The sequence below is a fragment of the Botrytis fragariae genome (assembly GCF_013461495.1).
Source record: "Botrytis fragariae strain BVB16 chromosome Unknown tig00000050, whole genome shotgun sequence".
NCBI classification, from domain to species: domain Eukaryota; kingdom Fungi; phylum Ascomycota; class Leotiomycetes; order Helotiales; family Sclerotiniaceae; genus Botrytis; species Botrytis fragariae.
This window is the reverse complement of record NW_023500992.1, coordinates 2,521,564-2,549,471: the sequence shown is the minus strand read 5'-3', so window position 1 is coordinate 2,549,471 and position 27,908 is coordinate 2,521,564. Positions and strand designations below refer to the sequence as shown.

Sequence of the window (27,908 nt, the reverse complement as noted above, 5' to 3'; positions counted from 1 at the left end):
TTTCTTTCCAACCGAACTTTGCTCAATTATTCCAACTATTGTCTGATCTTTTCGAATCTTTTCAAAAAGTACATACATACATACAGCATACAGCATACATACTTACATATCACCACCTGCTCCAGGCATCTTACAATAATTTCGAATCCTCCACCAATCTCTCTATCTATCTACCTCTCTCGACCAACCAAAGAAAAGAGATCGACAATTCTCTTTGTTCTTTTTTGCGCAACACACCACGGTGTATCAAAGACCCCATTGAAAGTGTTACAAAAGATATTGGCACTTCAATTTAATTTATAGAAAATCCGACTTGTTCGGTCAACAAACGATATGAGTGTAATGCTTCAAACCCCTTCTCGGGCATCAACAGCCTCATCTTCGTCCTTCCAACCAGTTTCTCGACAAAACACCATGTCTTCACACGATGGGGCTCGCTCTGCCCGTCAATCAAAGAGATATTCTATGACTACTCTATATCTCTCCATGTCTGCGAATGAGAAGGATTTGGAAATTGAGGATGATCTTGCTAAGGGTAAGAATTCTAATGCAATTGAGATTGGCTTGAATGTTGTACTAATGCATTGATGTAGCACAAAAGGTTCTACGAGAGCTCAAGTCGAAGATTTCATCACAATCGAAGAAGAATTTCGTGTTAGAGAAAGATGTTAGGTATTTGGACTCGAGAATTGCATTATTAATTCAGAATCGCATGGCTTTGGAAGAGGTAGGAACCTGAACTTTCCAGGACAAGTTTCACTACTAATATCTCTTTCAGCAAAATGAGGTAGCCAGTCACTTGGAAGATGCGACCGACTTGCAAGAAGGTTTCTTCCCCAATGACGAGAAGACACAAAAATATGGCAACCTTTTGTTTTTACTTCAATCAGAGCCCAGGCACATTGCACATTTGTGCCGCCTTGTCACTATGGCAGAGATCGATTCTTTACTGCAGACAGTCATGTTCACAATTTATGGAAATCAATATGAGAGCCGTGAAGAACATTTGCTCTTGACTATGTTTCAGGTAAGTCGCACCCTTAGTGAACTGAGCTGCTTCCCATACTGACACTTGCTTTGTAGTCTGTCTTAACATACCAATTTGATAACACGCCAGAATATTCCTCCCTGCTCCGTGCAAACACACCAGTATCTCGCATGATGACAACGTATACCAGAAGAGGTCCCGGGCAGAGTTATTTGAAGACTGTATTGGCAGACAGAATCAATGGGCTTATCGAACTGAAGGATCTCGACTTGGAGATCAATCCCCTTAAGGTCTATGAAACAATGATTGCACAGATTGAACTGGAGACGGGAGGACTTCCGGCTTCCCTACCCAGAGGAGTAACAGCAGAGCAAGCGGCAGATAATACACAGGTCCAGGCTATTATCGAACCAAGATTAACAATGCTTATGGAGATTGCAAACGGATTCCTTACAACAATTATCGATGGGCTAGAGGAAACACCATATGGTATTCGATGGATCTGCAAACAGATTCGAAGCCTCACAAAGAGAAAGTACCCTGATGCCAACGATCAAGTGATTTGTACACTTATTGGAGGGTTCTTTTTCTTGCGGTTTATCAACCCTGCTATCGTCACCCCTAAATCATATATGCTCATTGATGGAACTCCAGCCGATCGACCTAGACGAACTTTGACCTTGATTGCTAAGATGCTTCAAAACCTTGCCAACAAACCCTCATATGCAAAGGAACCATATATGGCCAAACTTCAACCATTCATTCAGCATAACAAAGAACGAGTCAACAAGTTTATGCTTGATCTTTGTGAAGTTCAGGATTTTTATGAAAGTTTGGAAATGGACAACTATGTAGCATTATCTAAGAAGGATTTGGAGCTATCAATTACCCTCAATGAAGTTTATGCTACGCATGCCTTACTCGATAAACACACGGCCGAACTCAACAAGGATGAAAACTCACATTTGGCAGTAATCTTAGCCGATTTAGGACCAGCCCCTGCACAACTACCCAGGAAAGACAACAGGGCTATCAACTTGCCACTCTTTAGCAAATGGGAGACCGCGATTGATGATTTGACGGCTGCACTCGACATTACCCAAGAGGAGGTATTTTTCATGGAAGCCAAGTCAACATTCGTTCAAATTATGAGATCAATTCCGAGCAACAGCGCTGTGGCGCGTAGACCACTTCGTCTTGAAAGAGTTGCTGATGCGGCAGGTCAATACCGAAATGATGCTGTGATGGTGCGAAAAGGTATTCGCGCAATGGAATTATTGAGCCAGTTGCAGGAATTGGGGGTCATTGATAAGTCAGATCAATTCAGCCTTTTGCGGGATGAAGTTGAACAAGAACTGCAACATCTTGGATCGCTCAAAGACGGAGTTATTCTCGAAACTCAAAAACTCGATCAAGTTTTCAAGACTATTCGAGATCACAACACTTATCTAGTCGGTCAACTTGAAACTTACAAAAGTTATCTGCACAATGTTCGAAGTCAAAGTGAAGGTACCAAGCGAAAGCAACAAAAGCATCAAGTCTTGGGTCCGTATAAGTTCACTCATGGGGAATTAGAGAAACAAGGCGTTATTCAGAAGAGCAACGTACCCGACAACAGAAGAGCCAATATCTACTTCAACTTTACCAGTCCTTTGCCCGGAACCTTCGTCATTTCGTTACATTACAAAGGTATGGAATTTCGGGTTATCCTTCTATCTCTATGAATACATGCTAACTTTACTAGGACGAAATCGTGGCCTATTGGAGCTTGATCTGAAACTCGATGACTTACTCGAGATGCAAAAGGACAATCAAGAAGATCTTGACCTGGAGTATGTTCAGTTCAACGTACCAAAGGTTCTTGCTCTCTTGAATAAACGTTTCGCTAGAAAGAAAGGATGGTAACGCGCCACCACCCCGCATCCTCATAATCCAGGATACATTTCCTTCGATGGAAATACCTGCTTTTGGCTGCTAGGTCGGTCGCAGGCTGTATGAATATTCTTAAGTCGTTCAAGTCACCGATAGTGTTGGATGGTGAATCATCGGAGTTGTGTTTTTTGATCTCGATATACCTGGTGGCATGGTTTTGATGGCGTATATGACAATTTTCCGATATTGTGCAGGCGGAAGCTTTATACCTTTTCTCTTTGTTTAATCTCTTCCGATATATCTTGTTTTAATGGGTGGTAGTGTGATATTTCTTGCGTTCTTCGTCTTTGTTTCTTTGGTTCATTTGCGGGTGCCTTCTTCGGTGCGACGAGCAAATCATTTGGAGCGAGACGCTGAAGATGTTTGGTCTGGCTGGTCCGGAGAAGTGACATGATAGGATTTTGCATTATCCAAGGGGGATATGATTCAAGGGGGATCCTCTATCTTGATATGATATTTATTGAAGACATGAGGTTGGGAATGGGAATGGAAAGGAAGATCGGGAATTTACTGGATGAATGTCTATTATGTCTCCCGTCTTTTCTCTTGCCTACTAGGAATTTGGGATGGACGGCTGCACGGATGGATGGGATCTTTTTTGGGAACGGCAATGCAAGCAAATGCGAATGCGAATGCGAATGCACACAATAAGATATGGATATATGATTGTGTAATAGGCGTGTCAGGTCTCGTATATGAGGATAGCGCATACTAGTAGGACGAGACAAATATCAAATGTAATATCATGAATGAATAATAATATTTCCCGAAGATTTATTATCAACAATGCTATGGTGAATAGGGTGTGCTAGCTATTGCTGTAAGTTGCAGCTAATGAAAATGAGAGTTTGCGTTTTGCTTGTCCCCAAATAGCCGAACCTTAAGCACTTTGATGTCCATGATCATTGAATTATATTTTACATGACTTCTCTCCTCTGTTGCCCCTCCTATACAGCCCATATAATCTTGACACAGATGTTACATTCTCCCCCATCATTCACAGAAAACTCCACTTCCTTTGAATCCGAATCTTTGCCGGCGAGCACGAGTTCGCCATCAAGTTCAGAACCTCTGACATCTATAAGTCGGAGTTCTTCATGGTTTCCTTTAGCTAATCCTTTACATTGCAATCGCTCTCTTCCTTTCAGTACATCAATTTGCTTTGTTGGTTTGATATTGAGATATACAAATTCCATATCGCAAATATCAAATATGTATTCAACTTTACCGATGGAGAGGACAATTGTGTCTAGGGAGTTATCGGGTGAGATAACGATTGTAATATGGAGGTCTTGTGGGTGGCACTCGTATAAGGGACTTGGGTGCGGTGAATTTGAGTAAATGGAAGGTGCCGAGTTGGAACCTGGGATAACCCCTGACTCGAGAGTGGTACTAAGTCCGTTCAAAACTCCTGCTACGACAGTCGAACTGGTAGTCGTCTTTGGTGGAAGATCATAAGCTTGGCATGTGGTCTTCATTGTGGCTTTTGGGGCTTCGGAAAGCTCAGACTGAGACTTATAAACAACGGCAATTTTTAACGAAGTTTCTGACCTCAAAGAAGCTCTCATTTCCGTTATACGGCTTGAAATCGGATTGAAGTTCCACAAGAGTATCAACAGATGTAATCTGCTCTCTGCACCATTTCCTTCATACCCGGGTCGTCTGACGAAAGTCCTTTTGATCTGCAGCATTTCCTGACTCATGTCTTTCAAAATCTCACTAAACCTCAGGTTCATCTCTTCATTTACGTAATCTCCTTCTGGTACCGTCCATTTTGGATACAGTCTGCCGTGCGAATGCGAAATACGGTATAATTTATGTTTTCTAATGAATAAGTCGCATAGAAAGCAAGCCGACTTACTAGATCCTATGCACCTTGGATGCAAACGCGCAGGATATTGCTCATAGAAAGAGATGAGTTGTATTTTACTATGAACATGCAGAATTTGATCATTGTGATAATGAGCTTTGGGTGCAGTGCACACTTCCAAGCGGATGTTGCGAAATGAACCATTATACCTGATTTTCCAAGAAAAGTCTACCAGGTCGTTACTAATGTCTAGGTATCTGCTTATCTTGTCGATTTGGAAGACAGTGCGGCGATGACTGAGATCAAAGTCAATGCCTTTCATTTGGAGCTGACTTTCAAGTGATGGATTATTGGCAGTCGTCGACACTTTGTGCGCAGCTAGGATTACTGCGGTTAATTGATCCGTTTGTCTGTCTTCAGAAGAGAAAGTAAAGCTTTCAATCTTCTGGCACAATTCTGAAAGATTGACACAAAGAGAACTTCGCAGAGAGGGTTTGTCAACATTGGTCTCTAATACCAAAAGTCTACATCGCAATGATTCAACCCTGTCGAAAAGCGAAGGTCTGACTTTGCCACCTCGATTCTTTTGTAGGTCGATGCGACGTCGCAGACGACTTTTGCTCAGCTTGATAATTTGCATGAGGAGATTTGATTTGTGAGTATCTTTGTGCTCATCCGTTTCTGAACCATATATATGAACTAGTCTTTCGACGTTTTTGTTCCTGTTCTGTAAGTATTGATCACGACGCACCTGCACGAGCAGCTTCCTCCACTATATCTAAACATCTGCACAATTCATCCACGGTTTTTGGTAAAGGCGTTTCGTTTGATGCAATTCGAATGGTTAGCGATGACGAATCTCGGCTATCGCACTCTTCGATCATAGCTGCCGACACACCAGTTGCGCCCTCCTTGGCTTGGGCGAGGACTGCTATGTGATCTGCTAGATGTTGTTCTTCCTCGTGGAGAAGTGTATAACTGTTCGACTGCCGAGAGGTACCGCTCCTATAATTTTGCGGCTCTATAGGCTCTTGGGTCTTTGGAAAAAGCTGCTGCACGATTTCATGAAAATCACGTTTTGTTGTGGCTAATAATTGGCTGTTAGATACGGTGGACATATTGTGAGCAAGATTTTAGTGATAAATGAGTAAAGGGGGAATCGGTGTTCAACAAACGGGAAGCGAAAAGGGAAGAAGAATACTTGAGGGCTCGAGATCCCTGGCGATGAATAATTCATGCGGATGGCTGCATTGCCGCTCGTCGGAAATCTGCATAATTTCCTTTTTCCTATTGGACGGGCATATGTTTCGCGAGGCAGAGGCTGGGATCACCCATCTACTCGACCTAATTGGCTCAGCTATTCGTGCACATATAAGTGCATGTGTAGGAGTCTATATGACAATCGCATGGAGAGCTTTCAAAATCTCATTTTCTTGACTCTTAGATTAAATCTTCTATTTTCTCGTTAACTGTACATCAGTTACTCTTGTGTACTTCTTCATTCAATTGTTTCAAAGTTACTTCCTTGCACATTATCAAAGTCACATTAGTGTTATCTTGGCACTGAATGTTTTTCGGGTTATAAATCCTTATTTAATTTTTTTATTTAGTTTTATATGTTTTCTCGATTAATGAACGTCAGGTCTTTTCAGTCTGTCCTACAAAAGAAAACGTGTTGTGGGGAACGCTATCTCCTGCCTCCTCTGCCGCAGAACCTTATCCACCCTCTTCCCCTCCTATCTTTATCCTAGTTATCTCTCTGGATTGACTGAATTAGGATTCGAATTTTTACCATCCGGCTGGTGTTAGAGGTGGTGGTATGGTTTGAGTGGGTGTGGGTTTGGGAGAAAAATAGTCGAAGAGGAGGAACAAAACCACGGCGATCAAAGCAATCAACTCGATGATCTGGATCAATGTGATAATGTTTGAGTATCGGAATGATTGTGGTTGCGGTTGTGGTCGGAGTTGAAGAAGGGGTAGTTCGACTGGCGGGTCGTCGATGATGGGTTCTTCGAGGGCTGTGTCTGCGATGGGTGGGTCGTCGAAATCTTGGTCTCCTTGGAGGGCGATATGCGAATGCTCTTCTTCGACGCGGGTGCTTAAAAGTTCTTCGATGTCGTGAAAGATGACTGCGGAGCCGTTCCCGTTGTTCATCTTTGTGGTTTTGGTGGTGACTTCTTGCACTTGTGATCTGGGGAGGTGGATCGGGGTTCAAATCTGGATTCGATGAGAGCTTTGTGTTTGTCTTATCTTGTCAAGACTCGAATGGACGAGGAGAAAAAGAATTGAGAATGTTGGGACGAAGTAGATGGTATTTATAGGGCAAGGCATGACTTAGAATGTTGTTTTTTGAGATTTGTTCCTTGGGTATCTTGACAGTGTTCTGAATTTGAGAAAATGGGGCAGCGTAGCTAAACTAACACTCAGGAAGTCATGTGGGATTTATTCGGGGCCATATTGTATCAGCAAACACATCAGAAGTAGGTATGGGAACCCTTCTCAGTTGCAATATGCTGTATAATTAGTTCCTACAGATTCATTACACATCAAACCATCAAAGCAAAAGCCTCTATGTCAATCTGTTCGCTCGACAAAAGGAGCAATTTCATGCTACTACTCCGCCAAGATTTCACCACTCACTCCGAAGAATAACTTGTTCAGGATATGTTCACTTCTATTCTACAATCTTTTGGTCCAATGGAGGGAGTGCGATATCCGGCAACATGGTAGCAAAGTTTGGAACATCCTATGCAGGAGTGGCGTTAGTGTATCCTTTGTTTGGACATAATCAGGTGCTGATTATGGTACTTCTTTTGCGCACACCTGCTAATCAGAAAAGAAGCGGACAAGCCAGGACTGAAGCCTACTTTATTAAAGTTATGGGTGATCAATGATTGGAAAACCAAGGCGGAGCCGAATTGGCAGATAATATAATACTATGGGTTTGATGATTGACACTGACAGTTTCCATTCGCTTCCCGGATCAAAAGAAACAATAGCAGGACATTCAATAAAAATATGTCGCTCCACGTCTTTCAAGATTTTTTTTGTTTCTAGGATCTGAAATCCAGAGCTCCAGTCTCCAATTAAATATCCAAAGGTCAAGTTTCCTGGTCACTTGCACCTGTTGAGGTTGATATTGCACATATGAAATGCTCATTTTGAGAGATTCTCAAGCAGAAAATAATTGGCAACATTGCATTCTTGATAATTCTGCAACCTCGCATATTTCAAGTGTACATTCTGAAAAAGAATCTTCAAAAATGCAGGAGATATTATTTTGGAGAAGGATCACAGAAAATTTGAGTTGGTAAGATTGATTGATGATAACGATCCAATGTGCACTAAGTTGAAAGAGATAGAACTGCCTAAGTCGGGGGAACAAAGGTACTGGATAAAGGTATTTCTAGTTTGCCTCTGGGTACGGATCAGAACAGATGCTTCTAACTCGATCAGATTGAACAATGCCTATTATCCTCGCCAACCATCGCGCTGGGATAATATGGCAGTGAACTACGAGCAGTTCTGCATTAAATCAGTCGATGGAGGAGATGCAGCGGACTCATCGTCAAAGGTCCCCATTAGCAAAATCCTAGAGCCATCGCAGCTCTGCGATTATAGCTCCAAGAAAATCGAGGAGCGCTGGAAGATTCCCGAAGTTGACGGCTGCAAGTGCAATCGTCGCCGCTGCAACATCTATCAGTTCCAGTTGTTTTGGAAAGAGCATCAAGCGTTGGTCAAGGAACATTCAAAGCTCATGGTTGATTGGTGCTTCACTCAAAAACTTTCACAGCAATTAGAGGATCTTCAAGATCTCAAAGAGCGACATAATCAGTTCCGCAAGAGACTCAGTGACGCGGGAATCCGTCGCAGATATCAAAAATGCGGAAACGTCGATTATTTATCACTCCTATCAAGCGAAGGACGCTGCTTCACACCATACGAATGCCGGATCAAGCGACTGGAGAAAGACGGAAGATTGTTGTGGGCGAAGAATTTCTGAGAATGGGGTAATTCAGTCAGTCACTCACGAATTCTCAACATAGAGTCAATCAAAACCCACACCTGCCCTCTCACGACATAGATAGATAGATTGTATTTTTTGGAATTCTTGATTTTTTTGATTCGATACAAAAAGCCCAGAAAGACAGAGAAAAAAATAGAAAACCCTTTCCTTTTGTAAAAATAAAATAAACGTGCCGAATCCTCAAATGTGCAAGCTTGTGAATAAAAATGTAATTAATGAAATGAATTATTCGAGCCCATTTGTAGGAAGGATCTGAGGAGCGCTCCCCGTTGTCCCTCAGATTATAGTCTTCCTCACCTCTCATATCAAAATGCTACACACGAGATTGGTTTGTTATGTTAACCTTCCCTAAAGTGCGATGGCAACCACCGTCGGCCCGTACATATACCACATTTCATGCGAATTGTGTTATGGACGGTTTGACATGGAACAACAAACCGATATACTAGTGCGAAACATTAGCAGAGGAGTATACCGATTTCATTCATGATACTCACCATTCTTTAAAGGATTGAGTATGGCAATGATATTGTGGAAAGAAAGGGAGGTGGGAATTCGGTGGCTTGGTTCGTTCGCACTGCACTGCGTTGATTGATGGATTACGTCATGATTGACCTTAACCCCTTGACCAACGCGAACTTTCTTCATCAAAGCAAAAGCACCATTTTCATATTACATTGCACACGGATTATATGTAAACGATTCTATATATAAAACACAGTAACCTCTCACATTTTGTATTCAACCTCTTTTGTGTACATTTTGAGCCTATCGATGCTTTTTGTTATCCGTAGCTTGGCTCGAAGAAGTCCTCCATATCATACCGCTTCTACTAGGCCTTGGATCAATAGTTTGCCTACGAAATTATCAATACGCCCCAGCCCTTCAAATCTAATTCTTCGAGTTCCTACAATGGATCGTGGAATTAAAAGGAAAGCCGAAATCACACCAGAGTCGCCAAAGAAGACCATCAAAATCGATGATTACTGCAGTACTCCCGTCCGTCGTACTTCCACCGGCGAAGAGATTTGGCCCGCACCACGTGACCAACTAGAATCTGCCCACAAATTCATCCGAGAATGCGCGACGGCTCAGAAACCCACACTTATAGTGCCGGATAAGGATGCAGATGGATTGAGTGCTGGGGTGATCATGTATCGCACTTTGATAAAGCTTGGGCTTGAAGAAAAGAATTTGAGTGTCCATTTAGTGCGGAAAGGTTCGAATATCCATGAAGAATACGAAAGAAAGGCAATGGCAGAAATGAAACCTAGCTATGTGATTGTTTTAGACCAAGGAAGTCGAGGTGGTTTACCTGTTATTGATGATGAGAGTGCGAAATGTATGATCATTGATCATCATTTAAGTGATGACTTTCCCAAAAATGCGACTGTAAGGTGGAAAACATTCTTTTTGTGGCAACGATACTAACATTCGAGGGAAGGTTGTTTCAGGCTGCCACTGCCCTCCAGTTCCAACGACAGCTCTCATGACTTACGAAATTTGTAAGGAACTTCATTCTGATATTGCTCAAGAGTGTGGCTATCTTTGCGCAATAGGAACACATGGTGATCTAGGAAATACCATAAAATGGATACCCCCATTTCCAGATATGAAAGATGTTTTCAAGAAACATACAAAAAAGCTCATTAATGATTGTGTTTCTTTGATTAACGCTCGTATGTTCAATGAATTCCTAAACCTCAATCGCTGAACTTCATATAGCACGAAGAACTGGTACTTATGATGTTATTACTGCTTGGAAAGCACTACTCGGAGCCAAAGATCCAAAAGAAATCATGACAGATAAGAGGCTCGCCGAAGCAAGGCGCGAGATCAATGAAGAAGTTGAGAAACAGACTCATACACCACCCAAATTCAGTAAAGATGGAAAAATTGCGGTATTGAAAATCGAAAGCGAAGCTCAAGTCCACCCGGTTATTGCTACGCGATGGGTATGTATTGAGTCATTGAAATCATTTTATCTCACTAATCATTCTACAAAGGCCGGCTTCTTGAAATCTAAAGCCCTAGAAATAGTCATGGTGGCCAATTATGGCTACTTGCCCGGCAAGGTAAACTTCTCATGTCGGATTGCTAGATGTGCTCGAGGTCGTGATCCACCAGTCAATATTATCGAGTCATTAAAAGCGGTAGCCAATTTGGATACTACAGATTTAGTTGAGAGACTAGGAGATAACTTTGCTCGTGGCCACAAGGAGGCATCGGGTGGGATTGTCAATTCCGCTGAATTCGAAGAATTATGTGAGTTGATGAAGGTTGGTGAAAAAGCCGAAAAGTCGGAGCAAGAGGCATCGACAAAGAAATTCGGCAAGTCACCACAGAAAAACACGTTGAACAATTATTTCATGAAGTCTTGAGATATTGATTTGTAGGTTCAATGAGAAGATATGAGCAATGTATTTATTCAAAAGCAATTAAATAAGAATCAGTAACATCTGGGAGTACAAATTCAAAAAGACTGCTTGAGAATAAGTCAATAAGTCTTGTTAGGCATCTTCGCCTTCGTCCCTCAATATTTTGTCTCGGAGAAAACGCGTCCATCAAGCTTGAGCACTTTCACCCATGGAGACAACTCTTCATGGGTTCTACCTGCCATTACATTCTCCATCCAGCGCTTGAACATATATAATGGCATTTCCTCCCACAATTCCCATCCCTCCATTCTATGGAATATGGCTGCCCTCTTGCACTCAAATTTATCATTATACATTGAATCCGAGAAGCGCGGCTTTGTGATCGGGTATACAATCCCACATTTCCCTGTTCTAGTAGGATCCATTTGAGCAGGCCAAAGAGTTCGTATTGGTAAATCGTCGCCTGTAGATCCTGGTCCTGCCGGATGTGGCTTTCCAGGATCCCAATCCAAAGCGGGTTGGCCATGCCATTTGACCTTTTTGTACCTAGTGGATTTCTTAACTTTTGTTCGAGCTTCTTCTTGGGGTGCTTTCTCTTCCTCCTCCTCTGTTTCTGGATCCACTCTATCCTCAGTGTCTTCATCATCCCATTCGTCCATGATATTTCCTACGCCGTCATTCCTTAGCGGCAAGGTCGGAGGGGGTCGAAGATTTTGCTTATAAGTTTCATCAATAATGATCTCTTGTAACTCTGTTGGAATTTTGAACAATGGATAGTTGAATGGATAGTTGAATCCCCCATTCAAAAATTCCGCTGCGACTCTTATTCTCTTTCCTGTTAATCCAGGAATGGGGGAGAGATCCATTCCAGACACATAACAAGCCATATCATATCCGAATATTAAATTCACGGCACTGGTCATGGTATTCAGAGCGCAGTTGTAAGTATCATTCTGTCGAGTTGCGTTAGGACTATTGTCTGTCGTTCTGTTGTCTGGATCTCTATGGTCCGTGCGGTAAGACCATTGCCCGTACAATGGCCACTCGGCGGTATCAATCTCTCCTTTATCGAATCTTGTATATATGATAGCTTCAAGTAAAGACATTTGAAAAAACGAATGATAGTAAGCTCCGTACTTATCATCTAATGAACTTTCAAATCTGGCTTGCGAGAGACCGGAGTTGTCGATATGGAAGACAAACCTCTGCTTTGGTGCTATTCCCAAGCATTGCGTATGGAACGCGTTATACTCGTGTGGAATCACAATGTAGTCAAGATTCGCAAAAGTTTCATCATCATATTGTGCCAATGCCTCCATGGTCTTTTCCCAAGCTTTGGGAAAGTCTTGCACTACTATGCGACGAATATCCTCCCCATTTTCATCTTCTCCTTCCTTCACGATGCCACCTTTATTTTTATCCCAATACAACTTGTTAGAATCAATGATTATCGAGCTGACTTTTTGTTTGGTTGGTGTATCACCAGCTAGGTCGCCACTCTTGAGTGTTCTTGCTATTGCTCTGTTTCTGTAATCGCAAGCCATGTAAATATACTAATAATTGTTTGCCACATCAGTAATAGTCTTCAAATATTCAAATTCAGCTCAAGTAAAGTATGTAAATATGACTAGCTGGGAAAAACTGTTAAAAGCCAACTTACCAAATCAGCAATAGTGTTTGTTACATGGCCAAGCTCGTACTCTTCCATTGCACCGTTCTCGGACCATGTACGATAGTGAACCTTCAATAAATACCTCCAATCACCTTTCGCCAGTTTCATACCATCCAAATCGACTGCCCATTTTCCCCATTTTTTCTCATCCACTTTGTACATTTCTGTCAAGACCCTCCAAACCCAATTAGGGGACATTGGTGCGAACTGTCTTCTTTCCATCTCACTTCTTATTTTGCTATTCAACTTATCAGATTCTGGGCGAGGGATAGGTGGTTGAGGAAGAGTGAACTGGGGAGGATAGCGAGGAGGGTGCTCGAGGTCGATTTCATATTTCTTTCGCAGCTCGTTGATGATGCTGGATTCTTTGCATCCATCGCTGGTTGATACGCGGGTAGCATGCTTACGCTTGCTGATGCGTCGGAGTGGACCGGGAGGGATTTGTATTTGAGCGATGGAGGTGGTGGGCATTCGAGAGCGGAATTTCCAATCATTTGCCATGGCGAGTTGATTTTGATGAGACAGTGATGAGTGATGTGATACTTTACTTCGAAATTATAGATAGGATCAAATTCATATTCTAAAAGATTTGAAAAAACTGATTTTCAATGTTTCACCATAAAGAAATACCGGCCTTTGATAATCACCTACGACAAAGGAACTTGATTCATTCACAAATCAGGCCGCATCTGGTTCCTCGCTAGATTCTTTATATATGATAGCCAGTCAAAGAGAACCCAAATGATTGACAAGGGTAAGCAAATGACATCGTGATCCTTTACCACTTCACTACCCTTGCACTTTCCATGAAAGCCTCGCTTACCAAAAGAGGGGGGCTACTGTCGAGTGAGATCCAAATTTCAGAAAAGGATCACCAATTTTGAGGAAATGTTCCATTGAGTATTTCGGAATTGTCTTATGATCGCGGACGACGCCGTCTACTGCTTTATTCAATGCGACTATATTAATAAGTGGAAGTCATGATGATCTCGATTTTGAAGATGTTGAGTTACAACGGTCAGTAGTTATGCTTGGCTAGGTGTACAATGCATAATTTCACAAGTCGAAGGGGGTTATGAATGATAGTGGGTTCATTTAGCTTTGAGGTAGGATGCGTGAGGGCACAATATACAGGTGAGATTGGATGTAATTGGTGAACTCTTCGAACTTGTGAGCTCAATCATATGTTCAAGTTATAAGATATCCGTCTGTAGGAAAGAAATTCAATAATTTCTACAAGGGCAAAGTCCGGCGCGCGGACAATTTGTTTCATGAGAAAGAGAGCGATGGAGCTGTTGATACACAACAGTAACTAAACGACGTAACTGTCATTGTTCGCAGCTCATCTCATATTGACCAAAAAATAATGCTTAACACGTTATCCCCGCAAGTGAAAGTAGAAGAGTGCAGAGGCATTGCATTCACACAACTGGATGTCAGAGGTTTAGTATGTGGTATATATTCTCCACCTAAATGCAATTACCAAAAAAAGGGGTCAAAGCGTCTCTCGGTATTTCAACAAAAGTTCAACACCAAGATTTTCGCTCATCAAATCAGCTCTAAACAAACACACAGCAAGCACAACTTCAAAAATCGACAACAAATCAACGAATCGAGAAGGTCAATCTATTCCAAAGACAAAAAGTAATGCGTTCGCCGGGAATCGAACCCGGGGCCCATCGAAGTTGTTCAAATCCAGAGATTTATGGCAACGATGGATTTTACCACTAAACCACAAACGCTTGTAGCTTATTGCTTATTGATACATGAGAAGCACTAGATGATGTACTTGAAACAAGAGATGATGGGGTCAATCAATGAGTTGCATCGATTTATTCGGTGGGGGTTGTGGATATAATATGGATGTATGCAAGGGGATAGTGGGGGCTCATCTCAAATTCGCATGTGGAGTAGCACTCAGGTTTTTGTCTCATCTAAAACAAGTCGATAAACAGGCTGTAGAAGTGGATAGTTAGACTCGATATACTCAGTATGTTTAAGTAGAATGAGTATCATTATAACGGATCTAGAGACAATTCGCCTAGATCCGTCACTGTAAATTCCAACCTCTAATTTCCCTCTTCTCCTTGAACCATTCTTGCACATACTCTAGTCCCGTATGTGGTCCGTATGGATCATTTTCCCATTGTGGAACAGGAGCTTTCAATCCTGTCTCCTCCTCGCATCGTTCTCTCAATTCCTCCAAAGTACCTCCTCTATTGTAAACTACCCCTTCTCCCACATTCGATTTCTTCATCTTTTTTCTCAGAATTTCTGTTTCCTCCTTATCGACCGAGAAATCATCCTCATTAACTACCACTCCATAATTCCTTTTAGCTCCATCAATTGTAACCAACTTCCTCTCAACCTCCAACGCAACTTTCTCAGCCGGTCTCGTGAATGGATCACCCAGCCCTCCACCTCCCCAGGTAACCCATTCTAATAGATCTCCGGGAACCACCTTGACATGATCACATTTACTTTGCAACATTTTTTCCTCTCCATTCGCCGAATACAATTTCTTCCAGGATCTCATGCCTGGCTTCCCACCGTTAATTCCCCATGGTTTTGTGAACCATCTATCATCATGAAGACTAAATTCTCCTTTCGCCAAAAATCGGTACAAGGTTCTTTGTGCATTACCACCGCGATGGAATCCTGCGCCTCCAGTATCGGCAAGTGATTCATTTGCTTCGATTCGCAATGGGAAGTTAAGCTCAATAGCCTCAGCGGGCACAGACTTGATAGCTGGAAACAAGCAATGACAATCTGGACCATCGCCAATGGGACGGGCTGGAACACCTCCAAAGCCAATTTGGTAGAGTTGATACCATTCACCATTAGGTTTGAACCCGGAGTAGAAGAAATGTGGAGAATCTGAAAATCCAGCGGCAGCACTATATTGAGGCGACCGCTGACCCATGAGAGCTTGGATAATATCCATGGTGCGGCCCATAAGATGAGTTCGACAGCTGACAGGGGCTGGGCGTACAGGACGAAGTATAGTTCCTTCGGGTATAATAACTTCAAGCATATCATGAAATCCATCATTGACGACACAATAGGGATCGAATACTGCTAGTAAGTAGTATCCGACAAACATCTTAAACATAGTAACCGAGAGATAGAAATTGATAGCTGTTTCGGCTTGCGGAGAAGTACCATTGAAGTCGAATACCAGTTTTCCATTCGTCTTTTTCATGGAACAGGTGATTGCATAAGGTCCAACACCTTGACCATCATCGTCGATGAAATCAGTGAATCTGCTTTCCTCGTCACTGATCTGAGTCTCGATGAGTTTCATAATACCTGAGCGATTTCGTGCGAGAAGTTCGTCGCAAGAGGCACTATATACACTAGATATAGAAATCAGTTATACTGCTGTAAATTTGTGATCCAAATGACCTACTTAGGACCGAATCGTTCGTTCAGTTCGCAGACTCTAGTAGCTGCCGTTCTACAAGCAGCTACAAGGGCTGTCAAATCACTACGAAACCAATCCGGTTGACGAGAATTTCGACAGAATACTTCGACCATCGCTGCATTGTATACACCTCGAGAGTAAAGTTTTACGGTGGGTATCTGAATCCCATCTTCGAAGACAGAAGTAGAGTTAATGGACATACTTCCTGGTACCGTTCCTCCAACATCACTATTAATCATCAGTCAGTTCATGGTACCTGGGAGAACGGGAAATAACATACGTCATATGTCCAAAGTTTGCCGCCCAGCCCACGAGATCCCCCTTGTAATGTATTGGAAGAAGTACAATCACATCATTGAGATGACTTATAGCACCACTGGTTTCATAAACATCATTTGTGACGAAAACATCACCCTCCTCAATGGTCCCTTCCCATGATTGCAGGAACTGAGTAATAAAGCTACCAAATTGGCCCACTAACATCTGTCCCTTTTTATTCGTGATGACATTAAATTCATCCTGTTGATCTCGAATGGCAGGTGACATACTACATCTTAGCATAAGGGTATCCATTTCATTCCTAATTGACTGCAATGAAGAGGAGATCAAAGTCGGAATCAGTGGTGACTTTTGAACGAGGTCTAGAGCGCTTTTCCAATCATGATGGGCGATATCAGACGTTAACTTTGTATCCTCGTCTGGAAAGATAAGGATATTTCCAAAAGAATCAATTTTGCCATAGAAGCCTGGAAGTACGAGAGTATTAGAATCCATTTCGGATACCACACAAGGTCCTTGAACCTTATATCCAGCTTTCGTGATCTTGGATCTTTCCCAAAATATCGCTTCCATTGTTTTTCCATCAGTACTAATCGTTTTCCGACTAATGATAGCATCATGTGGAGGTGTATGATTGCTATCAAGAAGAGAAGTTTCGATAGAATTAAGTTCCACGTCTGCAGAATCATCTGTAACAACTGTACCAAGTCGCATCATTTCCAATTCGAAATCGGGAAGACAGAAGCTATATTGCTGTTCGTGAGCTACGTGGAATCGTTCTTTGATCGCTTTGATGAAGTTCAATGAATCAAGTCCAAAATCTTCTACGAGAAGTGGGATAGACATTGTCAAAGCCTGGCCTTTGTATCTGAGATCTGCTTCGTACCCGACTTTAAGACGAGTCGACTGGCTTAATGCTTTAAGAACTACATCTTGGCACCTTGTCCTTAGTTCAGATAGAGCATCGAATATATCACTCTGCGTAGCATCCGTAAGAAGTTTGATGTAAGAAATAGACTGTTCATGGCTCAACTTTGTCGTAGCATCGCCCTGTGCACACAAAACACCTGGAGAGGGTGGAACAATAACTGGCCAAGCTCCGAGTAATTTTCCTACTGCATTCGCATGCAGAGGACCGGCTCCTCCGAACGCAACGAGTGAAAAGTCTTCGGGATTATAACCTTGTTCAACGGAAACATTGTGTAAAGCGTTGTACATCTTTTCGTTAACCAAGTTATAGATACCTTGAGCGGTTTCATCTATCGATAATCCCATCTGCTTGGAAACGTTTTCGACCGCAATCCTCGCGGCTGCAATGTCTAGTGGAAAATCACCACCGAGAAGTTTATCTGGAAGATAGCCAAGTACAACATTTGCGTCAGTTACAGTCGCGTTATTTCCGCCCTTCCCATAACAAGCGGGCCCAGGATCTGCTCCAGACGATTCTGGACCTACGCGCATTGTAGATGTCAATTCAACGTATTGTGCTATTGATCCACCACCTGCACCAACGGTTCTGGTAATCGTCAACTCAAAGGCATGATGGTAAGATGGGTGAGGTGAGACTTACTTGACATCCACTGACGGAGCTCTTACTGTCAGATTGTCAATAGCCGTTTCTCTTCGAATCGCAGGAGTTCCATCAGAAATGAGTGCACAGTCGGTTGAAGTGCCACCCATATCTAATGTTATCAGGTTTCGATATTTGGTTTTCTTAGCCACAATATCTGCGACGCCTCGGACCCCCCCTGCTGGTCCAGACATTAGGATGTTGACAGGTAGATCGCCAGCCAAGTCTAATGTGGTAAGACCGCCATCACTTTTCAAGATTCGAATAGTCTCGCTATCATCAACAAGAAGGGTTTGGAGGTTAGCTAGGTACTTCTTGACTACTGGCTTAACGATAGCGTTAGCACTTGCTGTCACAGTACGCTCGTATTCTCCCATCTCTGATAATACATCACTTGAACAAACTATCTCAACATCAGGACCGAAAATCTCCGTTGAAATCTTTGCCACCTGCTTCTCATGTGTGTTGTTCTGGTAAGAATTTAGCAGACTAATTGTGATAGCTTCAAGGTTTCGTTTCTTGAGGCGTTTAAGATCTTTGCGAAGTGAATCTTCGTCGATTGGTGTAACAATTTGACCATCATAGCCTATAGCTCCTTTGCATTGCACGGTACTTTCAAGAGGAACTATAGGATCAGGTGGCATAAAATTAATCCAAGCTCCCAGACCACCTGGTATCTGAGATCTCCGTACAGCCAAAATATCTTTATGGCCTGCTGTGACAATCAAACCAGCCTTTGCTCCTTTGCCTTCGAGAACTGCATTTGTTCCTGGGACGAGAATTAGACACTCTCATTAAAATGCCATAGAAAGGTGATGGGTCCATACCAACAGTAGTACCGTGATGAATGCCATCGAATCGACCATCCCAATTGTACAAAGCCTTCAATTTCTCTCGCACTTGCGTGATACCATTTTTGACACCGATACTTTGATCTTGACCAGTTGATGGTACCTTCGTCCGTATAGTATCACCCTCTGGTGTAAAAACGCATACGTCGGTGAATGTTCCCTAAAACCAATTGTCAGCTGCCACATATTCCTGGAGTTACTGAGTATCCATTCACATACTCCAACATCAACACCCAAGCGATAGCCTCTGGTTTGGTCTGGAATCATGCCTGAGTCTCCCATACTGAGGTTTTGCTCTTCTCTCTTGTGGTGGAACGCCTGAGATGTTTGCCTGGAGAGAAACTCGGTAAAGAACTTCCTTATATAATTTTTTGGTAGACAACCTCAACTTCTCATATTTGCTTGAGCGTCATCATCTCGATAGACCTTGTATTGTTCCACGCTGCACTCCCTTATCACGTTGATGTGCGGGGTAGATAGGCCTGTTAAGATATTGGAGATGCATATCGCCGATAAGGGAAGTGACACTGCCATAAAGCCGATTTAATCGTGCTTGGAAAAAAACCCTGCCATGACTTGACCAGCCACTTGCTAATCAGGAGCTCATCCAGCGTGGAGCAAGCCGTGGAATGTATACATGGGAATGGTCTTTAGCTGAAGCAATCATGCATATGGGCCACAAAACATTTGAAGATCGATTAATTTGCTGCCTTGAACCTCGGCAAACATCTGGGCAAGATAAACGATCGTGAGATTGCATTGTGAATTACTGATCGGGTATTTCAAAGTTCCTAAACTGGAAAGTGCTTTCTGCAACCCTCAAAAGATCGGAAGTGGAGAATCAAACCAATCTTGAACCAAACATTGGACCTTGATGATTGAAACACGTCAATTTGGCAGAGAAAGGAGCAGTTGGAAAGTCTGCTTCCCCAACATGAAGATTGCAAATCGAAAGAGGGACAAATCGGTGTCAAAGAACATTCAGATGGGGGATAGCTTCAATACTACTCCCTCCCGTGTCATAGACTACTGACTGTCTCTTGATCGGCAATCAAGAACTTTCAATTCTGCCGAGACCTACCCCTGGAAATGTCGATAAGCTCGATAAGCCTTATCCGCAAGCTTACCAATAGCACTGCTCCACCATTTCGTCACACCACATCACATTTCTCTCTTTAACTTTTCTCCATTTTAGTCTTCCTTCTCTTTCCTCCTCCCACTATACGCACCTCTAACGAAATGGGACTTATCCGCAGTACCTTCACCACCGCCCTTCTCGGAGCCGCAGGTGCCACATCCGGCTGGGCTTTCTGGACGCGCAATTCCAGATTCATCCCCGTCTCCCCCTCGGATCCGATATTTTCAAGCGCAGCCTACATGCGACAAAACCCCAATCGCAATCCTGCCACGCAAGATTTATGTCAAAGAAAGGTACCGCTGAGTAAGATAAGACCGCATTTATTGGAGAAGGAGGGAAAATTGGTTGAGGCTTTTTGTGCGGGAGTTTGGGGGGTTTGGGTATGTACTTTTCGTTGTATTATTGAAGAGCTTGCCGGCGTTGCTTGGTGGTTAAGGAAGAGAGGAGATACGGAAACAGGAATAGTGTATGATGAAAGTTAATCTAATTGGGAAACTTAGGCTATTTATACCAACGTTCCTACCTTTCTAAAAAATACCAAAACACCACAACCACCTCCCACCAGCTCTGGGAACCTTCGCAACTCCTCTCCTCCACTTATGAAGTCGGAACTCAAATTACCGACCATTTTGAAGTCGTCTCCAAAACGCCCACTTCAATTATCGTCCGCTGCGGAGATTCGCCTTTAGTGACCGGTGTAAGGGATAGCGATGGGCTTTTTGAGATGAAGGCTAGTGTTGATAAAAATGAGGGAGTGGCGGTCTTCGAGCTGAAGAGTGTGTTCTTTAAAGGAACCGGAAAAAGTACCGAGAAACCTATGCCGGCACATGTGGAGTTTGCGCATAGATTGTATACGAAGTTATGGATGGAAACAGCCGTAGAAAATTGTGTTATGTAAGAATGGATGGGATGAGGTCAAGTGCAATATCTTTATACACATTGATGGGATACTTGAGCTCACATGATCAGCTTTGAAGAAAAAAAAAAGGATGTTTGGTTGGAGAAAGCAGGACTAACTAAACTTCATTGCGGATTGTGGTGATATTTTCTATCTAAATGTGTGTGTCCGTCTGTTGCATGCTGTTCATAATTCCGATTGCTTAGCTATTCAATACCCATGTTATACTCGTTTCATCAAAATCTTCCCCTTGCCATAATATCGAGATCCAAAATCCATCTTGCTCTAAACGCCAATTTTTAATCCGAACTTTAACAAACTCCGTATTTCCTTTGGTATCCGTTTACCCATCCGTCCTGAGCTCAGCACTTGAGCATATGTGTATCATATCATCAAACATAATTTAACATATTTCAATCAATCGTCATCATTCAGCCAGAGCTCAAAATGTTGAGCTCCTTCTGACATCGCCTGGTTGTCCTGGTGTGTATAATGTTGTTCTGCTTTATGTTAGTAAATCCGTAATCTCTCAATGATTCCAATCAAAGGAAAGGTATAGTACTTACGCTCTACTAGCAAACTCCATATCCGAACATTCAGCCGACCTCATGGTCCTCACTTTACTCAAATCCTCTTCTCTTCTATCTCTGATTTCTCGATCCTCAGGTGCCCAAGTAATCCACCTCTCAGCCCAACTGCCCCTCTTCTCCACTTCCCCATTCTCAACATCCCCTCCTCTACCCGCCTCCATATCCGTATCGTCTTCCTGATTTCTCCCTTTTCCCCACCTCCAGCTTTTTCCAATATGTCTAAAAATATACCCCAGCGCGGCGAAAACCAACACTGGAGTTCCTAGAGCCACTGCCCAACTGGGTGTTTGGACATTCCCAAGAACGATCCAGAATTGCAGCATGACTCCTAGAATAGCGATGAGAGAACCGACTTGAAGAATTGACCAAAACCCCCAGTACAGTTGAATTAGATCTTCGCCATCGCAGTATTCGATATTGAAAGCGGCGAACACCTCAAGCACGATACAAATAAGAGCGATCAGGAAACAAAGGGAGACTATCGAGAGGTAGTGGATCCGGCGACGACGAATGCGACGGATTTGGCGAGAAGTGGAATTACTTTTCAGGAGTTCGGTCAGGCTGTTTGACCTAGGGTTTGTTAGACTGACAGATCCAGGAATTTGTGAGGAATATGGAGAAGAGTGTGAGCATATGGTGACAGCTACTTACTTGTGATGTTGGATGGATGATATACACATCAAGACAAGAACGAATACAAACAAAGACCAGTATATGATGTTAGCTTCGGTCAATGTTAAATGTTGGAAGAATCGAGCATAGTGAGCACAACGAGCCGGATCTTTGAGTGTGAATTTTCCGGTCATCGTGATGGCGAAAGGATAAGGAGATGAGATGTCGAATATCACTGGACACTACTCAGGAATCGATTGAGCACAAACAAATGGTAATAATCTAGCTTTGAGGAAAGAACTGGCCTCAAGTATTTATCTCAACAATGAAACAGTCACTTGTTGGTGTCTATTCACGGAGAAGGTACAAGTATATTGACGAGAATGAAACAGAAACGCCTCATCCGACTTGGAGGGACGCTTTAACTTATCTTGCAGAACGACTGGGACATCAAGCTGAATGTAGTGATACAAAATAACTATATCTTTCGCCCAGACTTAGATGGGGATAGAATGCTTGGTGGTTTCGGTACTCATAATTGCAATTAACCTTATGCTTAGAAATGGAGCCCAAAATTCATGAAAGAAATGGTAAAATAAGGGGGCAGTGACTAGGTTTCGACACCTTGGCCTTTGCTATCAAGGTGAGAATTATGTCGGGGAAACCATCATCTGGGGAGCCGCAGATATGGGGTCTTGGCGAAGATCTTTCTTAAATATTGTATGGCATCTGAGAAATGTTCGCCGGGTGGACGCTGCTGCATGTGTGTATCATGATGTTTTTTACTGGCCAAGAGAGGCGAAGTCAAATGCCAAGTGAAAATAAGGTTTGGTCGAAAAATGGAATTGCAGGTCTATTAGTTTCTATCTCCCTTCGTGGCATTGCTTTTCCAAACGTCATATATGAGACTTTAGTGCTCAATCGTTTGATCCTCGGACGTCTTGAGAGAGTTCTTTTGGTATTGATCGTCGTGACTGAGGAAAACTTTGATAAGGATTGATTGCAAAGTATAACAGAAAGGTTGAACGCTTTGAATCGACTACTTCTGACGCGTAATCCACTAGGATTTCTACAGCAAGTGCTGCTTTGCTTACTGCAATGTAAAGTAAGACAATATGGTGTTGCAGGTATCACAACAGTATCTAGTCAAAGTCTGGACTTTTTCAATTACACACGGTGACATGAATATGTACCATCAAGAGAAGGCAAACATGACAAGTATGTCAACACTCTTCATCAATCCATCTGACTGCTGCCCAAAGTGGGTATATTTTTGGGACATCAGCGCCGCAGAATTCCAAGACTCCAAGATGCCAAGTTGGGATAATATGATTTATCTGGGGACAAATTGATCTTATTAGTCTTGGAATTTTGGGATGATGTATCTCCAGATAAGCACTGATTTGCTCACATTCCGTACACTCCATTCCACCTTTGCGTGGTGATGATAAGGTACAACGTTGAGATCAGAAAAGACGGTGAGATCTCGGACAACGAGGTATAATTTCCATGAATCGTAGCCTTCTTGGCAGAAACGGGAGGCATCTGGGCTTTAGACAAGACGGATGATATGATCACTGGTAATTTTTGAATTTCTTGATTAGGAAGTCATGACCCTGAGTCAATATTACCAAGATATGGGACAGTCTTCAAGGTAGATATCCTATTTATGGCTAAGACAGCGTCCGGGATATCGCAGGTCCGAGGAGACGGGTGAAGTTATTCGCGCCGGTGAGGACAGTCAGTTAGAAACTAAAAGATTATTGAAATTCGGGTTATTGGATTGAAAGAAAGAAATTCTTTGAAGCGTGTGGTTTTTTTGGGTGGGAATTTTCCGATGCGTACCCTGAAGGTGAACAATAGACGCACTTTCCCCATGCTCCGCTTCTTTGATGTTGTACTCCGTACAACATCTTGGTAGCTCTATCAAGGCAACTGCCAAAAGAACAATAATATTCATGGATTCGGAGAATTAACTCAGATTCTTGGATACAATAAGAACTTTCTACTGCCTCCAGGCCCCCATGCCCCAGAACCCCTTACTGTTATACGTGGGGGCGTGCCAAGGTCGAGCTGAAAACAACACACAAGAAAGCCATTCCAAATTTGTGAGCTCCGAATTCACGCAAGTGTCGATCGCTAGAAAATACAATGTCTTTAGCCTCGAGCTTCATGTATCATGGAATTCATTTCCCTTGAAGTTGTTGAGAATACTGAATACAGAGATAGACTCCAACTCTCTTCCGCTCAAATTGAATCTCCCAAGAAAAGGAAATTCCATCCGTGTGACATCGATATAAACTTTTCAGTCTTGATGAAAATCTCTCTGCAAGTCTGACATGGAGGTGTTTCAAACTGTATATCAGTTTAGGCCTGCGTCTACGATTGGTTCATCAAATTCATCAAATTCTCCAGATCTCTCCGATGTCAAATTCCTTATCTCGGTACAGAATGCAGTTCCTCCCATTTCTTCAACATATGGGTCCAAATTTGAGTTTGAATACAAGTATTTCATTTGTTTAATAAAATCGATTCTTGGTACCTCTTCGAGTCTCACAGAAAATCTCATCCAATCTTTAGGCTTCGACACATCACATGAAGTCAATACGAGCCACTTTGAAATTTGTCGCTAATCCTCAATACATATTCCACTATTCAAAACATGCAGAATGTTTTTGTACTTCACCATGATACCATAGCTGTGGTTTGAATTTTTCCGAGTTCTAATTGCATAGTATTCACGATATTTGATTGGGCGATGGCTGCTAAATGCATGCAAACTCTAAGGAGTTCTGCTTGTCAATCTTGCTTCAAAAACCTGCAGTGTATGGAAGTTCTTGGCCTCTGCACATTTTTACCCCGTAAACAGTTGAGGTTGCTCAATATTTGTTGCAAATCCAAATGCAATTGGATGCTTCGGGGCTTTTTGTATGCTGCCAATGCCCCTCTTCTGTTCCTCATTGGGCAGTTGTGAGTATCTTCATAACACATTACATGGCATCATAAATTAATTTTAAACTACAATTCACAAGAAGATCCAGCGGGAAATATCGGAAGAACCATAAGCAGCTATGGAATTTTTTTACAGAGGATGACCCTACCAATATCTACGGGAGAGCAATACCACATATCTAAGATCTTCCATTCCGGTCTATCATTCTTAGGCGCTTTCAACTTGCATATGCTCGTGAGCCAAGGAGCTCTCAAGTTCTTGTATCCTAGTTTTGACCAGCCTCTGGGTTTAATTGTGCTCATTTTGACAGCTCTTGCTCCCGAGTTTCTGTCATTCTTTGAAAGTTCAAATCGTTAAACAAGGTATTGCGATACTGGCAACATTTACTCTCGAGTTTCTGAGTTGTGTCAGAAAGACTCGAGCATTCATTTTTGCAATCTAGCACCTGTCAGTGTAAGTTATGAGTTGGTTCTCATTCATATGGACGGTATTGTATTCAAATCTCGATATGTAACTCATGACTTTCATACCAAGAAATATTGGCAGCTCCAACCGTACTCAGGTTATCATAACGTCTCGATCTTTGGCAAAAATTTACAGTTACTAGACTCATCTGTTTGTCTCCAGCTCCATGTTCCCCGAGGTTTGACGCAAGCTAATTTACTAAATGGACCAGAACTCTAGACGCAACCCTTGTCATTTTCTATCTGACTACTTATATCCTCCTGGTATTTGAGATTCCAACATGGGATATTGTTGACAACAAATGGGCAAGGAAGCTTAAAAAAAACTTTATTGTCGGCGGCTTGTGCATCAAAAGCCACCGTCGCACTTCAATCCATCCAATTCTTGACACTAGTCAGCTAGACGGGTTTCTTCACTATGTCCTCTAACCCTTCCAGTTCGTATGCCATCACTTACGGGCCTGTGCTAGCAAGCCCACGGCATCTAAAAATGCCACGCAACTAGCACCAGGACCTCGACAAACTCGCAATTCTCGACTCTCCCATCGCTACAGAAACTCTTGGTCAAATTATTTTCCCAATACCTCAACTCCTGTATCTCGCTCAGGACCACCATCGTCTCCACGACCTATCCTTCTCTTCAGGTAGATTATAATCTCATCTGTCCTCCGTCAGTAACCCGACATGGGCGGGACGCATAGAATGAGAGAAGAATATAAAAGAAGTGTTACAATGCAGATTCAATCTAGAAATAGAGACGGGGAAATGGGGATTCATAGACGTGGTGAGGAAATCAAGATGGAGAGGTTTGGTGAGGACAATGGAAGAACGGATTTCTCGCCAGCTTTTGTTTGATGTGATGGAATATGGTAAGATCCTGCAAGTTTATGGATCTTTGCGACGAGTTCAATTGTTCCAATGAGGAAGTTCGATACGTTACATGCTTTTGTAAGAACTACTTGATAATGGTAATTGTGGAGGAAATAAAGCACGATTTTGGCTGAGAGGCGGGGGAACGGCAGGGGAAAGGCGATATTGTTGAGTTTTGCACCTGTTCAAGTAGCTTCTCGTAATGTGTTAGACAGATGTCGAATGCTTACTGAATATTGACTGAACTAAATGTTCATGTGCAGCAAATATTTATGTCTATAGATAATGAATGAAGTACACCTACAGCTTCATAGTCTTATCTGTTTCTGTCAAAGTCTAAAACCCACCATCAAGCCATCCTGAACGCATCGGCCAAAATTAAAGCGAACTCCGACCATCGCCATAACCACACGTGAAAAAACATCATCGCCCCTGTAACCCACTAGCGTCATATTTCAGCAAGTAGACAATCGAATATAAGAAAACGACTTCCTCTCGTTAAATTTCCTCTTCTTTCTTCAATAATCGTTTATACGCTTCGCTAAACGTTGTCGAATTTGATCCGATGAGTTTGTGGTTTTTCTCTGGTTTTTGGATCACTTTTCTGGTGTGAGAGAAAGAAGAGAATGAAGATGAAAGAGCATGATCCACTACTTCTACATATGATTGGTCCAAGTGGTAACCAATCAGAAGATTCATGAAGTATCGGCCTTGAGTTCGAGGTTTGGAATAGAAAATTCCGAGGTTGGTGAAATGGTTGTGGGTAGACGTGGATGATGATCGAGGAAGGGGTATCAGCAGAACTGAAGGCATTCCGTAGTTCGGACTTCACTTTCTTTTCATTACTGGATCCTTGATCGACGAGGATGAGATGCATTTTCTATTACGAATTTGTATTGATCTGTAAATATACTCGATTGAATTTGTGATTTTTTTGAGTTGATCATATCATAGCGTTGGTTTGTTCATTCAGCTCTTTCGTCTTTGGCCATCACTACATCATTACGATGTATGTAGATGATCAGTTTCATTCACGATGTCGATATGTTTCTAACATACCAATTACTTTCATCCATTATTCATCCTTGTCTCGTCGTATCTTTATGGTATCAAGTTTGCATTGTGTAACTTTTGATGAGGGTGTTTATCTTTTCCAATTAATATGCGGCCAATAGATAAACAATCTAGTGGATCCACAACCCTCTTGGAAACCCCCGCTTAGACACAACTCTTCACCAATGAGGATCCAAATTGTCGAAAATCTAATCAAGCGGTGATAGCCAACGAACACGAGAATATCGAACTGCATGATTGCATACTCGGCTTAGGGAATGTTATGAGGGGGTTTTCGGGTACGAAAGTTTTATTATCTCAATTAGACGAATCAGGCGAACGATATCAGGCACACGATTCAGAGAATGCCCCATGGAGGATTGAGAAGGAGAAGGTAGC

At 42.5% G+C, this 27,908-nt stretch overlaps 10 protein-coding genes across 10 annotated transcripts; 4 read left to right on the top strand and 6 right to left on the bottom strand.

Moving 5' to 3' along the window:
• Nucleotides 1-333: 333 nt before the first annotated feature.
• Nucleotides 334-2,893, top strand: Bfra_004782 (putative gtpase-activator protein for ras-like gtpase protein; the record flags this gene model as incomplete). The annotated part of the gene is made up of 5 exons (XM_037335176.1): nucleotides 334-535; nucleotides 594-727; nucleotides 779-1,027; nucleotides 1,084-2,677; nucleotides 2,733-2,893. 5 exons carry the CDS (start codon nucleotides 334-336, stop codon nucleotides 2,891-2,893), a joined length of 2,340 nt encoding a protein of 779 aa, XP_037193710.1.
• A 974-nt stretch (nucleotides 2,894-3,867) lies between these two features.
• On the bottom strand, nucleotides 3,868-5,848 carry Bfra_004781 (putative zf-mynd domain-containing protein; the record flags this gene model as incomplete). Its single annotated transcript, XM_037335175.1, has 2 exons — nucleotides 3,868-5,411; nucleotides 5,482-5,848. 2 exons carry the CDS (start codon nucleotides 5,846-5,848, stop codon nucleotides 3,868-3,870), a joined length of 1,911 nt encoding a protein of 636 aa, XP_037193709.1.
• Nucleotides 5,849-6,518: 670 nt separating this feature from the next.
• Bfra_004780 (uncharacterized protein) lies at nucleotides 6,519-6,884 on the bottom strand (the record flags this gene model as incomplete). The annotated part of the gene is made up of 1 exon (XM_037335174.1): nucleotides 6,519-6,884. One exon carries the CDS (start codon nucleotides 6,882-6,884, stop codon nucleotides 6,519-6,521), a length of 366 nt encoding a protein of 121 aa, XP_037193708.1.
• A 1,348-nt stretch (nucleotides 6,885-8,232) lies between these two features.
• Nucleotides 8,233-8,733, top strand: Bfra_004779 (uncharacterized protein; the record flags this gene model as incomplete). Its single annotated transcript, XM_037335173.1, has 1 exon — nucleotides 8,233-8,733. One exon carries the CDS (start codon nucleotides 8,233-8,235, stop codon nucleotides 8,731-8,733), a length of 501 nt encoding a protein of 166 aa, XP_037193707.1.
• A 798-nt stretch (nucleotides 8,734-9,531) lies between these two features.
• On the top strand, nucleotides 9,532-11,138 carry Bfra_004778 (putative dhh family protein; the record flags this gene model as incomplete). Its single annotated transcript, XM_037335172.1, has 4 exons — nucleotides 9,532-10,149; nucleotides 10,202-10,436; nucleotides 10,483-10,712; nucleotides 10,764-11,138. The coding sequence occupies 4 exons, from the start codon at nucleotides 9,532-9,534 to the stop codon at nucleotides 11,136-11,138; spliced, it is 1,458 nt and encodes a 485-aa protein (XP_037193706.1).
• Nucleotides 11,139-11,290: 152 nt separating this feature from the next.
• Bfra_004777 (uncharacterized protein) lies at nucleotides 11,291-13,308 on the bottom strand (the record flags this gene model as incomplete). The annotated part of the gene is made up of 2 exons (XM_037335171.1): nucleotides 11,291-12,688; nucleotides 12,796-13,308. 2 exons carry the CDS (start codon nucleotides 13,306-13,308, stop codon nucleotides 11,291-11,293), a joined length of 1,911 nt encoding a protein of 636 aa, XP_037193705.1.
• Nucleotides 13,309-14,857: 1,549 nt separating this feature from the next.
• Bfra_004776 (putative hydantoin utilization protein a protein) lies at nucleotides 14,858-19,213 on the bottom strand (the record flags this gene model as incomplete). Its single annotated transcript, XM_037335170.1, has 6 exons — nucleotides 14,858-16,163; nucleotides 16,217-16,459; nucleotides 16,512-18,026; nucleotides 18,081-18,849; nucleotides 18,908-19,091; nucleotides 19,151-19,213. The coding sequence occupies 6 exons, from the start codon at nucleotides 19,211-19,213 to the stop codon at nucleotides 14,858-14,860; spliced, it is 4,080 nt and encodes a 1,359-aa protein (XP_037193704.1).
• A 957-nt stretch (nucleotides 19,214-20,170) lies between these two features.
• On the top strand, nucleotides 20,171-20,967 carry Bfra_004775 (uncharacterized protein; the record flags this gene model as incomplete). The annotated part of the gene is made up of 2 exons (XM_037335169.1): nucleotides 20,171-20,426; nucleotides 20,570-20,967. The coding sequence occupies 2 exons, from the start codon at nucleotides 20,171-20,173 to the stop codon at nucleotides 20,965-20,967; spliced, it is 654 nt and encodes a 217-aa protein (XP_037193703.1).
• A 442-nt stretch (nucleotides 20,968-21,409) lies between these two features.
• Bfra_004774 (uncharacterized protein) lies at nucleotides 21,410-22,363 on the bottom strand (the record flags this gene model as incomplete). Its single annotated transcript, XM_037335168.1, has 3 exons — nucleotides 21,410-21,467; nucleotides 21,534-22,127; nucleotides 22,209-22,363. 3 exons carry the CDS (start codon nucleotides 22,361-22,363, stop codon nucleotides 21,410-21,412), a joined length of 807 nt encoding a protein of 268 aa, XP_037193702.1.
• Nucleotides 22,364-27,052: 4,689 nt separating this feature from the next.
• Bfra_004773 (uncharacterized protein) lies at nucleotides 27,053-27,333 on the bottom strand (the record flags this gene model as incomplete). Its single annotated transcript, XM_037335167.1, has 2 exons — nucleotides 27,053-27,060; nucleotides 27,108-27,333. The coding sequence occupies 2 exons, from the start codon at nucleotides 27,331-27,333 to the stop codon at nucleotides 27,053-27,055; spliced, it is 234 nt and encodes a 77-aa protein (XP_037193701.1).
• Nucleotides 27,334-27,908: the final 575 nt, after the last annotated feature.